The 13,680-nt window shown below is 42.6% G+C and overlaps 1 protein-coding gene across 7 annotated transcripts in view; it reads left to right on the plus strand.

Annotated features, from left to right (window-relative positions):
* LOC109424102 (uncharacterized) overlaps window positions 1-13,680 on the plus strand; it is a 180,485-nt gene that overhangs the window by 149,999 nt on the left and 16,806 nt on the right. For all 7 annotated transcript variants that reach the window (XM_029880209.2, XM_029880211.2, XM_029880212.2 and 4 more), the window contains 4 exons: window positions 7,637-8,988; window positions 13,008-13,124; window positions 13,199-13,364; window positions 13,426-13,610. In XM_029880209.2, coding sequence (XP_029736069.1) covers window positions 7,637-8,988; window positions 13,008-13,124; window positions 13,199-13,364; window positions 13,426-13,610 — 1,820 coding nt within the window. The remainder of the gene's footprint in view (window positions 1-7,636; window positions 8,989-13,007; window positions 13,125-13,198; window positions 13,365-13,425; window positions 13,611-13,680) is intronic.

The raw sequence follows: 13,680 nt of genomic DNA on the forward strand, positions 1-13,680 counted from the left end.
TTCGCCTCCATCTGTGCTTAATGGAGTTAAACGATGCGCCACTTTATTTTCATCATCCACTAGAACCCTTTACCGTATAATTAAATTTTTACAAATATGACCCCATATATAATCTCGCATTTAAGATTACAATGAAGTCGCAACAAGTGCATTTGAAGTTGTTGAAGAATGTCAACTTGAAGTTGCATAATTTGGAACGCAAAATTAAAGTTACTAATGCTGCCAAATGAAATCGGATAAAATTGTGGGATTCTTTAAAGGATTTCACCTAATCTGGTATTGCACCTTATATAATTCTAACTTAATTTGTCCAATAATATAACTTTAGACTTACATCCCTATACGACTACTGGTTTGCTGGGTGCTGTTCCTATAGTTTCGACAACTATATGAGTATGAGTAATCCCTCCAAAAATTTTGCAGTGATTCTATCATGGATTGCTCCAGAGATTCCTTCAAGAATTCATCTAGGAAACACTCATATCTCTTGGGATTTGTCCTGGGAAATCTTTAGAGATTTCTCCAGTGATTCTTCCAGTGCTGTTTTCGCGGTTTTCTGCAGGTATTTCTCCTGAGATTCTTTAAGGTATTCCTTCAGATATTTCTACAGGTATTTCTTCCGTTTTTCTCTCCAGAACTCCGCAAGATAATGCGCCAATAAAACCATTTGGAATTATTCGAAGAGTTTCTGCAGGAATGTCTTCCAGAAATTCTTTCAAAAATTTTACCAGAGATTATTCAAAAAATAATCCCGCAATTGCTGCAACATTTTGTACAAAAAATCTTTTAGGAGTCCATCCAATTATGCCTTCAATACTTTTTATCCAATGATTCCTACATAAAGTCTTAGCGAATTCCGAGAAAGCTCTCCTGAGATTCCCTAAGGGTTGGTTCCGGGATTCCTCGTGGGGTTTCTTCAGACATTCCTCCAAGAGTTCCTCCAGGGATCCACCCAGGAATTCTTTCTGTGATTCTTCCAGGAACAACATCCGAGTTTTTTAAATGGCTCCAAGGACTCTTCTGGGGATTCCCTCCCCCTGGATATTCGATCTTGACGCGATGGGAGGGCTTAACTCATTAGCACTTTAGCGCCAGTTCATTCACCACCGCTTGGACTTTGAGCTAGATATATCTAGTTTACGAGTTGAGCGCAAGTGAAGGAATCGCCGTAAGTGCTAATGGGAACCAAAGGAGTATCCGTCGTGCATTTATCACAAGTCAAAAACAAATTATAATTTAGCTTGCATAGACCTAATCTTTGCATTCTTTGAATTTTCTCAAATTTAATAATAATTGTTAAATTTAACGTAACGCAAGAGTGGGTAGAGGAGGTCTCTGCGTTACACTCATCATTCATTACTTGAATTCGTTAGTACACAGGACAGGGGACGCTAGGATAAGTTGACTTACAGCCTTACAGATTAGATTCATTACAATTAGAAAATTATGGACTGATTAGGTAAAGATAAAACTGTTGATTATAGGAGTTTATATTTGTATTTCTCATTTTATGAGTTCTGTGAATTTATAAAAGTTGACAAATAATCATTATCATTTTTATTTTTGATAAAAATCAGTTGACTGAACTTCTTTGTTTTTATATCTTAGATGGTATTATTTCACTGATCAAAAAAAGCAGGAATTTAGTTAGGACTTAGGACGGTTGACATTGTAAAGGGTTCTCTCTCTCTCTTCTTGGCGTAACGTCCTCACTGGGACAAAGCCTGCTTCTCAGCTTAGTGTTCTATGAGCACTTCCACAGTTATTAACTGAGAGCTTCCTCTGCCAATGACCATTTTGCATGCGTATATCGTGTGGCAGGCACGAAGATACTCTATGCCCAAGGAAGTCAAGGAAATTTCCTTTACGAAAAGATCCTGGACCGACCGGGAATCGAACCCGTCACCCTCAGCATGGCCATGCTGAATACCCGTGCGTTTACCGCCTCGGCTATATGGGCCCTTGTAAAGACATTGTAACAGTAATCCTCAGGCTAGCTGTCTTTGCGGGCCAAAATTGAATTTTGAAAAGAGACTGAGGGCCGCAAGTCACTCAAGAGTTAATTTTTAACAATTTTCAGGTTGCACCATAAAATCCATGCGTTTGATTTTGTTTTTCAAAATACAGTATTGTTCCGATTTTATCACGCCCCTTACCAAAAATGATTTCAAATATTCTACAAAATCTATACACATTTTCAATATTTTCAACGTTGCAGAACACGCTTTCAACATTCATCTTGAAGAGAAGGGGAAACATTTGCAAATAAAGCAAATAAATGAAAAATGATCGTGTGACGCGCGGAAGGAGTGATAAAATCGGAATATTACTGTATTAAACATTTCACTAGAAAAAAAAATCTGAAAATCGTAGAAAATTTAAAAAAATATATATTCAGGTTTTGTAGTTCTTTGTATTTTAAATGTTGAGCAAATTATTTCAGACTAATTACTTAAAATTCATACAAAAATATGCAACATTGAATCTGGCTAGAAAATTATGGACCTATTTCGCAAAGACGTTTTGAGGAACTCACGAAAGCATTCCTATGAAGAGTATCTTGCCCAATCCTTGAAGTTTTTAGCGCTATTCTGAAAGTTTCGGAAGCAGTTCGTTTCGTGAGAAATTGTAGTCGAAATATATGAAAAGCTTTAGAATTAATTCCTGGTAGAATTGCTGAATACATAGTGTATTGAATGTAGCGATTTTTTTTCATCGACAAAAACGAAGTGAAAATTATTTTTATTTTCGTAAAATTAAACAAACTAAATACTAATGACGATTTTTATTGCAAGGTCAAAATCCACGGCAGAGATCTTGTGAAATGTAGCCTAAACTCATTTTTGAAGCGAAAGACAATCTTCTCAGCAGAATTCGGGTAAGACATATTGGTAAAGTTTTAGTTATTCTTATAAACGTATTAAAATATGGTGAAATTGCTGATTGTCATTCAGTGTACGCAAAATATGCCACCGCATGCGAAAAATAGGCAACAAAGAAGGCACGGCAACAACGCTTTGTTTTTTCGTTAGCAGATAATGACAAAATCGCTCCCGAGTTTGTTCACAACAAAAACGGTAGGAATATTTGTCTCTTTCTATTCACATCGTGATTTACGCATTGTTTTACAACTGAAACTCTTCTCTGAGGTTTGCAATAGTCTTAATTCGTTCAAATGCTTATGAATTCGATGACGTGGGTCGAAAATTTCAGCAGAAAAGTCGAAATATCGGCACACGCACGGCAAGCGATGTTTGTTTTATTGCTCTCATCGCCTGACATGCGTTTGTTGCGGAGCGCTTTGTTACCAACATGCACCGTTTAGGACAAAGCGTTTGTTTTTCGGCGTGATCCGTTTTTCATACCCTGTTGTCATTATGAAATTTTGAGTTGGCCACTTTCCAATGCATTTCAAAATCCGTTTGCGGGCCGCACAGAATCTGCTTGAGGGCCGCATGCGGCCCGCGGGCCGCAGTTTGGTGACCACTGTTGTAAAGGGTTACGATGGATATAATATTACTTTGGACTGAGATGATCACAGATATGCAGAAGACGACTAGCGAAATGAGAAACACAATTTGATACATTATTGACTATATTTTGACAAATTTCTTTACAATATCGAATGGAAGCTCAAAAAGTGTTATCTGACACTAATATGAGAGTTATTTGGGGATGATGCTGGTGCTGTCAATGACTAACATCGGTTATTGACACTATTGGTAATCAGCTTGAAATAATTTTCAGAATGTATTATAAAATAACTGAGGATATTATCTGATTATTGTTTGGGGAAGCTGTCAGAAAAACTAGTTGCCCATATCGGCTAAAAAACGCTAGCTCTGGTAGCTGTCTTCGAAGCATTTTCAGAAATATCAAATCTTTAAAAATTAGCTACGACACTTTTTTTTTTCTTTTTGCTCTTTGTATATTTCTTAAGAATAGTACTCTGAAGGCGTTAACATAGACATAGACACCCTTTTTTTTATCTCTGAATGTTGTCCAGTGACCTCGGAGATTTTCGATTATTGAAATATTGTTCAATTATCAAATCATCTTTGGAGCTTCCATTCGATCAAAACACTAGTGCGATGGGAAAAGTTAAAAACAGTATTTTTAAAAACTACTACGACCCAATGCTAATTACTACACACTTTGCACAAGTTGACGACATCGTCTAGTCCATCGTGAGTATTGGTCCTAGTAGGGGGAAAGTTGGGACAGGGTCTGGGCTTTGCTATCAGCTTTCCTGCAGCTCCACCTGGTCACTCTTCAAAAAAAAAAAAGGACTCTTCTGGGGATTCCTTCAGTAATTCTTCCTGGGATTCTTTCAGAAACTCCTCCGGGAATCAATCCAAGACTTCCTCCAGGAACTGTAGAACTGCTTCAGGGATTCCTCCAAGAGTTGCTCTACGCACTCTTTTTAAGATTCCTTCAGGATTTCCTCAACAACTTCAGTGATTTTCTTTGTACTTCCTCCAGGGATTTCTTCAGAAACTCCTCGTGGAATTCCCTCAGAAATCGATCCTTAGATTCCTCCAGAAATTCCTTCAGCAACTGTTCCAGGATTGCTCTGGGAAATCCTGCAGGGATTCCTGTAAAAACCCTACAGGGACTCGTCCAGGTATTCATCTATGAATTCCTCCAGAGATACTTCCTGAAGTTTATCCAGTGATTCTTCAAGGAAATCCTCCAGGAATTCATCCAGGAATACTTTCTCAAATTCCTACAGGGTTTACTTCATGCATACCTGCAGGAATTCCTTTAGGGATTTCTCCAGGAATTTCTTCAGGGGTTCCTTTAGAGATACCTCAAGGAAATCCTTTAGAGATTTCTCCAGGGATTCCTCCAGGAACTTCTGCAGGTATTCCTTCAAAAATTTCTAGAGCAATTTCTCCAGGATTTTTTTTTCCAGGAAATTCTCAAAGAAATCTTTCAGGGATTCCTTCTGTAATTCCCCCAGGAATTCCTCCCGGAAATTTCCAAGTTTTTCCTTCTGGGACTGCTCCAAGAATTCCACCAAGTATACCTTCAGGAATTACCCCAAGAATTCCTCCATTTCTCCAGAAATCGCTGCAGGGATTTTTCCAGGGATTCTTTCAGGAATTCTTCCACGGAATTTTTTTCTGGAATTCCCCCGGGGCAGGGATTTCTCCAGAGTTTTTTTCAGGTTTTTCTGCAGTACTTTCTCCAGGAATCCTTTCTCAAGATTCCTTTAAGGAATCTTCTAGAAATTTGTCTAGGAATTAATCCCGATAATTTTTTTCAGGGATTCCTCTTATAATTGCTCCAAGGCTCTAAGTATTCCTCCAGGAATTCAAACAGGGATTCCTCCATGTATACTTTCTGAAATTCTTCCAGGGATTCCTACGCTGTTTACTTCAGGCATACAGGCATACCTGTAGTTATTCCTCCAGAAATTTCTCTCGGGATTTTTTCAAAAATTTATTCAGGGATTCGGTCAGAAATTTCTGAAATCCGTCCATAATCTTTTCCAGGGATTCACTGAAGATTTTTTTTCCAGAATTAACTGAAGTTTTTTCGAATCACTTGAAGGATTTCTAGATGAATTCCTCCAGTGATTTGTATTGGAATTCTTGAAGATAATTTAAGAGGGATACATAAGTTATCCAGGAATTTATTCACAATTTATCTCCGAGAAATCTTTAAGGACTTCCACAGTTTTATTAGGGATTCCAAGATTTTTTTCCAGGAATTTCTTCAAGAATACCTCCTGCAGCTCCTGCAAAGATGTTTCTTCAGAAGTTCTTCCTACGATTCTTTCAGAAATATTTTCTGTTATTATTGTACAGTCACTGTGACTTACTTAGAAGCGCTTTGAGACATTTCTCCAAGAAATTTTAGAGGAATTAATCCAGAGAAGGCTCTCTCGGAATTCTCTCAAGGTTTCCACACGAAATTTCTCTAAAAAATGCACCACGAATTCCTCTAGGAATTCTTTTTTAAATTCCCCAAGCATTTATTTTTGAATACATTCCAACTATTCGCCCAGAAATTCCTTCAGGTCAATTCCAGGATTTTTCCAAGAATGCCACTTATTGGGAGTTCAAGAATTTCTCCAGGGATTCCCTTGAGGGTTTATTCTTAGAGAAATAGAGATCCAGGATATTCCAAGATTGCTTATAAGACGCAAGCTTCAAACAACAGTGCATTTTATTATTCTGTTCTTGCTCACTTGTAATTAGCTTAAAATGAGAAGCTCAGGTGCGCTGGTTTTGTTTACGAAGAGATTTGTGCCCTCGAAATTGTGAGTAGGTGCCAAAGTCGGCCATTGTGGCGGCTATGTTGGGATTCTAACAAGTCTGTCCTTAAACAAATTGACGGCCAGTGACGGCCAAACAACTACATGGCTTTAAATTTTGGTTTATTGGCTGTTTTGTATGAAAATCATGGTATTTATGTAAGTTTTTGATTAACATAAATTAAGAGTGTCATGAAAACGCCACTATTGTTTATCATATATATCCAGTACTCTTTCACGGATAATTTCAAGGCAAAAAACTACAATATATTGTAAGTCATTTTTATTTGTCAACCACTATTACAAGTTTTATTTTTGTGTTAAATGTGCTATTTTAACTTATAAATATTCCCCTTGTCTTAATGCACATTTATAGGGCTCTGGCAGAATAGAGGCCCGCAATCCTATTTCGATTGCCAACATTCAGGCCATTTCGGGACGTGATTACTAGAGATGTAAACCATTCCCTGGCATAGACTTCAAGTTATAAAACTCTAGTGATGAAACCCGAATCGGGATGCCCCTTAGGATTAGGAATTCCTGGACAAAACTCAAGCTATGAAAGCAACTAAGGCTGCGAACAATAGGCAACCTGCCAGAGAAATGAAACCTCGTAATCCTGTCATCGGAAATCGTTATCCACTAGGGTAACAGGGCAAAATGTATGTGCTGTGTTGTGCATGTCCAAATGTGTTGTCCTAGTTTATTACGCATTTGTAATGTTCCACTCCAATATCTTATATTTTTGTGCATTTGTAGTGCTTTATTATTTTTTCATAATACCACTTTGTGTGAAAAATGTGGTACTTTCGTTGGTTTTTGAGTGAATCAAAATTTGAGTGTTATGAAAACATCACTATTATTCCTCAAGTATTCCCCCAAACTGCTACGAGCAATTCAAGGCTAAAAAACTACAAGTTATCGTTTTAAGTTTAGTTTTATTGACTACATTGTAAGGGGTCTCCAGTTAGTCTAGTGGTTACGGCTATGGATCGCCAATCCGGAGACGGCGGGTTCGATTTCCGTTACGGTCGGGAAAATTTTCTCGACACTGGGCATAGTGTATCATTGTACTTGCCTCACAATATTCAAATTCATGCAATGGCAGGCAAAGGAAGTCCTTCAATTAATAACTGTGGAAGTGCTCAAAGAACAGAGAAATACCTTGTCAAAGTTTTTTTGGACCCTTGGTAATTCAAGTGTTAATGCTAATGGTAAAGTTGGGACAAACCTATGTCGCATTGGGTGGATTATCGCTACAAATTCAGGTTGCGATTTTGTTATTATTGTTGAATGATGGTTGAAATTTTATCCAGTAGTGTCTCTCACAGAACATTATCAATCTCATTTGTCACTCTCTTCTCTCCATTACAGGTAAAACCGCCTGGGTTGGATCGTTGTTCATGGCCATGCCACTGCTCTCTGGACCGGTGGCATCGTTTCTCACGGACCGGTACGGCTGTCGGAACGTTACCATCGTGGGATCCATCTTAGCATCGGCCGGGTTTGCCATCTCTGCCTATGCGGAATCGATCGAAATGCTGTACTTGACGTTCGGTGTATTGGCCGGCTTCGGGTTGAGCCTGTGCTACGTGGCCGCCGTAGTCATCGTGGCGTACTATTTTGACAAGAAGCGTTCGTTTGCGACGGGACTGTCGGTTTGCGGTAGCGGTATTGGAACGTGCATCTTCGCCAAGGTGACTCAGATTCTTCTGGACGAGTACGGGTGGCGCGGGACGACGCTCATTTTGGCGGGTATTTTTCTCAACATGTGTCTTTGTGGCCTTCTGATGCGCGACCTCGAGTGGACGACGCACAAATCGAAACTCAAGCGGAAACAGAAGGAAGCCGATTCGTACTCGGTGAGCAACAGTACGAATACCGCGGGGACGGCTAGCAATCTGAACGCGGTGGATCCTGCGGCTGGCGGAGGTCTTGTTGGTGGAGCTAACGAGAATGTACACCAGGGAGCTAAAGGCGACCAGATGATCGATCCGAATGATCCACGGTTGTTCAGCTCGTTGATAACGCTGCCGACCTTCATCAAGAACGGGGAGAAAGTTCCCTACGAAGTATTAGAATTACTCTACAAGCATAGAAATGTGCACGAGCATGTTTTGCAAAATTATCCTAATCTGCTACATTCTCGTAGCTTCAGTGAACCTCTAGCACCTAAGAGCAATGAACTTTCCCCGGAGAAGGCTGGCAACCCGGACCAAGTAGTATCTCCCAGTTCCCAGGAGCACCGCCAGCTCAATCTTCCGCCGGGTGACGACGTCGAACACAACCACCATCCGTTCCTGCGTCGGACGCACAGTCACAGAACAACGGGCCTGCGGACGCCAACGACCGCCTATCTCAAGGATCTCCGAATGCACCGGCATTCTTTAACATACCGTGGAGCCATGCTGAATATCCAGCGCTACCGCCTACGGGCTTCGTCCTGTCCGGATATCTACCGGAACTCGATGACAACGATCGCTAAGGAAAAGACCGCTTGGTATCAGGGAATAGATGAGTTCAAAACACTGCTGGTCAGTATTTTGGACTTGTCATATTTCCGCGATATCCGGTTCCTACTGTTTGCGATCTCGAACTTCCTGCTGTACACGTGGTACGATGTGCCGTACGTGTATCTGACCGATAATGCCACGGAGATGGGCTTCACGGCGTCACAATCGTCGATGCTGATTTCTATTATCGGTATTGTTAACATGGTTGGAGAGGTAAGTCTAGCATTGGCGAAGCCGACAAACTGACCGGAGTAGGAAATTCGTGCAAACTGTGTTATTGATGTGTGTATTTGAGATCTCGTGTAGGTTTTGCGTGAGTGGTTTGATTATTTAGAGTAAAAATATACGAGATCTTGGAAAAAGTTTGTGCTAGTTTTCTATCCCGGATATTTGTGTTGTACAGTATCTACGTTGGATGGTGTTAAACAGGTTTGATGGAGATTGTTTAGCTTTATACACTTTATAGTAAATTAGTTCACTGACCTATTTAAGTCAAAGCTTCCGTTACTACGACTTTTTATCATCCATCAAGTTCATGTATAAACAGTTTCTTAGATCATTTTGAATGCAGATCACTTCAAATTATAAAAGCTTCACCTGCATTCACCTAGAACTGTTTCTATCCAAACCTACCATTACTTTGCAATACACAAAATTTTCAGAAAGAGTTGTGCAGTTAATAAACATACAGGCGCTCCACGCCTTCTTGTGCCAACCGGATCAGTAGCAAACACCAGCTTTGCAGGGTTGTTGTCCGGCATTCTTGCAACACGAAAACAGTAGAGGACCACCGGTCTTTATAAGCGTTTTGTACAAGGTGCAGTTGGTGCGTAGGTGATTCTTTTGAGACCGCAGTTCCTTCTGGAGCCCGTAGTAGGCTCGACTTCCGCTGATGATGCGCCATCGAATTTCCCGACTCACATTGTTGTCAACAATCCGATCGTGTTCGGTTCCGCCTACCAGCATGTACTTTGTTTTTGAGGCATTCACCACCAGTCCGAACTTTGCGGCTTCGAGTTTCAGGCGAATGTACAGCACTGCCACCTGTAGGGTTTGTACTGGCATGCACTCTCTATGTTTACATTGAGTGTGTAGATGGTGCGAATTGAGCAGTTACGAATGAGCGACAGATAGCGATAGAAAGTGGAGCGTCGGCGGACGACGGACAGCGAACCTGTGGGAAGTCTGGTGAATCCGAACGACCGGAGAAAGCTACTGAACTGGAGAGCTGGAGTTTGCCGTTGCGAGAGTTGCTTCCGGAAGTGGACCCTACACCACCGTTCCAAATGTTCTGGCGATAATGTCCATGTCGTCCGCAAAGCACACAAATTGACCGGATTTTGTGAAGATCGTTCCCCACCTGTTGAGGCCGGTTCGTCGCATCACACCTTCCGGAGCGATGTTGAAGAGTAGGCATGAGAGTTCGTGACCTTGTTGCAGTCCCCGTCGAGATTCGAATGAATTGGATAGTTCAGTAGCCTAATCAGCTTCCCAAGAAAACCGTTTTATTCCATGATTTTCCATAGCTCTTTGCCTCTGTGCGGTCGATACTGTCGTGTGTCTCCTTGAAGTAGATAAACTGGTACCTGGTAAGTACGGCATTTTAGGAGGATTTGCCGTACGGTGAAGAACTGGTTCATTGTCGACCGGCCGTCGATGAAATCGGGTTCATGACTTCCCACGAACTCATTCGTTTTAGATGACAGATGGCGGAAAAAGATCTGGAATAACACTTTAAAGGCAGTAATCTAAATGGTGATTGCTCTGGAGTTCTTACATTCCAAATGGTCGCCTTTCTTGTGAATGGGACAGATTACCCCTTCCTTCCACTCTTCCGGAAGCTGTTCGGTTTCCCAGATCCTGACTATCAGCCGATGCAGACAGGTGGCCAACTTTTCTGGGCCCATCTTGATGAGTTCAGCTGCGATACCATCCTTACCAGCTGCTTTGTTGGTTTTGAGCTGGTGAATGGCATCCTTAACTTCCCTCAGCGTGGAAGTTGGTTCATTTCCGTCCTCCGTTGCCGTGGGCTCCCGTGCTTACGTTCTCCACGCCGTTCAGGTGTTGATCGAAGTGCTGCTTTCACCTTTCGATCACCTCACGTCCGTCCGTCAAGAGGCCTCCGTCTTTATCCCTGCATATTTCGGCTCGCGGCACGAAGCCGTTATTGTGGGATGCGTTCAGCTTCTGATAGAGCTTCCGTGTTTCTTGGGAACTGCACAGCTGTTCCATTTCTTCACACTCCGCTTCTTCCAGGCGGCGCTTTTTCCCCCGAAAAAGGCGGGTCTGCTGGTTCCGCTTCTGTTTGTAACGTTCCACGTTCTAACGGGTTCCTTGCTGCAGCATTACCGCCCGCGCTGCGTTCTTCTGCAAAACCATTCGGTACTCTTCGTCACACCATTCGTTCCGTCGATTCCGTTCCACGTACCCGATGGTACTCTCGGCTGCGTCGTTGATGACTGCTTTCACTGTACTCCAGCAGTCCTCTAGAGGGGCCTCATCGAGCTCGCCCTCGTTTGGCAACGCGGCCTCGAGATTCTGCGCGTATGCTGGGCAACATCTGGTTGTTTCAGTCGCTCTAGGTTGTACCGTGGCGGTCGCCGGTACCGTACATTGTTGATGACGGAGAGTTTTGGGCGCAGTTTAACCATCGCCAGGTAGTGATAAGAGTCGATATTAGCGCCACGATAGGCCCCGACGTCGATAATGTCGGAGAAGTGCCGTCCATCATAAAGAAGGTGGTCGATTTGTGATTGCGTCTGCTGTGGTAATCTCCAGGTGTAACGATAAGGGAGGTTGTGCTGGAAGAAGCTGCTACGAATGGCCATGTTCTTGATGCCGGCGGAATCGATGAGGCGTATGCCGTTTTCGTTCGTCTGCTGGTGAGCGCTGAACTTAACTGAACAATCGTCGGTATGGATTCCTCCTCCTGACCTAGCTGAGCGTTCAGGTCTTCTATGATGATCTTGACGTCGAGGCTTGGGCAGCGGCCGTTTTCGCGTTCGAGCTGCGCTTAAAATGTGTCTTTGTCATCATCAGTGCTTCCGGAGTGTGGGCTGTGTACGTTTATTATACTGAAGTTGAAGAATCGGCCCTTGATCCTCAACCTGCACATTCTTTCGTCGGTCGGTGACCAATCGATCACGCGTCTCTGCATGTAGCCCGTCACGATAAAAGCTGTTCCCAGCTCGCGTGTGTTGCCGCAGCTCTGGTAGATGGTACGATTACCTCTAAACGTTCGCACCATGGATCCTGCCCAACACACCTCCTGTAGCGCTACGATGCCGAACCCGCGGTGCTTCAGTAGATCGGCGAGTATGCGGGTGCTCCCAATGAAGTTGAGAGATCGGCAGTTCCACGTACCGAGGTTCCAATCGCAAGTCCTTTTTGTTCGCTGGGGTCGTTGCTGTTGGTCTTAGTCCGTATTATTCTGTTGCTGATTTTCCGTTACAATGGTTTTTTACGGCTGGCTCGTCGGACCTGACACCAACCCTCTACTTTCCGGAGGACCATAGTGCACAGTTGAGCTTAGAGTCCTTCCCTGGCACTCGGACGTAGATCAGCCGCCCCTAACATGGGGATCAGACGCTGTTGTGAGCCGCTCCTCCTGGAGAACAGACGCTCAGGTTTGCCGAAGCAAACCGCCCTTCCCTGTCAGCCTATGTCCAAGGTTCCCACCGAGGTTGGTTACCCAATCTTCCCTAAGGTTGCTCATAGTTTCCGGCTAGTACCACGAGGAGGTAGGGAGAGGAGTTGCTGGGCCGAAAAAAAAAGGCTAGTGGATCACAATGGGATCTGACTTGCGCAGCATACCCACTACCCAGCCTTAAGGACAAGGTATTTGGAGTACATAGCTCAAAATTTCTAGAACACCGTTTTTTAGAACTGTTGAACGGATTTGGATGAAAATGCATCACGCTTATTGTTCAGTGGTTGTCAACAGCGTGATGCATTTTAATCCAAATCCGTTCAACAGTTCTAAAAAACGGTGCTCTAGAAATTTTGAGCAATGTACTCCAAATACCTTGTCCTTAACCGTGCCAAACATTTGCTATTATTAAGCTTTTTTCCTCTACTCGTACAGATTGTAAATTTGATCCTATTCATCATCGAACAACATAATTGGTTGTAGCTTATCATTATGAACCACTTAACTCATACGACACGTTACAAATGTTACCCATTTCTTAAGACAAATTAATCAAATTGAATCAATTCGATTTCTTCCACAGATCGTCCTTGGCTGGATGGGCGACCGGAAGTCCGTCAATGCTAACTTCACGTACGCGGTTTGTATGGGCTTGTGTGGACTGGTGACCGCTTTGGTGCCACTGTTCACCGATTACACGGTAAGTTTCATCATTACATCTTGGTAATGTTGTCTTCATCACATCACTAAGTAAACTTAATCTCCATTTCTCAGGCCCTATCCTTTTTGGCCGGCGCTTTCGGGTTGTTCATTGCCGCCAACTACTCCCTCACAAGTATTATCCTCGTTGAGTTGATCACACTGGAGAGGTTCACCAATGCCTATGGATTGCTGCTTCTGGTGCAGGGTGTGGCCAATCTCGTTGGGCCACCGTTAGCTGGTAAGTTGGGTTAACTTTTTGATGTTTTTTGAAACATTTTAAGAAAATCTTTTCATTTTAGGTTGGATTTCGGATATTATGGAGAGCTACAATCTGTCCTTCTACCTGGCGGGTATGTTCATTGCGTTATCGGGGCTCCTACTGCTGGTTTTGCCCGCCATCGGAAAGTACAAAAAGTACAACCAAAGACGCGTTTCGAAGGAGAAGAGTGCCGGCTTCGACGGCTATGGGATGAATAATTTGACGGTAAGATACTGTGATGATATTACATTCAGAGACCATCTACATGTGAACTAACGAATTCTCACATATATTC

This window comes from Aedes albopictus, chromosome 3 (assembly GCF_035046485.1).
Source record: "Aedes albopictus strain Foshan chromosome 3, AalbF5, whole genome shotgun sequence".
In the NCBI taxonomy this organism is placed as follows: Eukaryota; Metazoa; Arthropoda; class Insecta; order Diptera; family Culicidae; genus Aedes; species Aedes albopictus.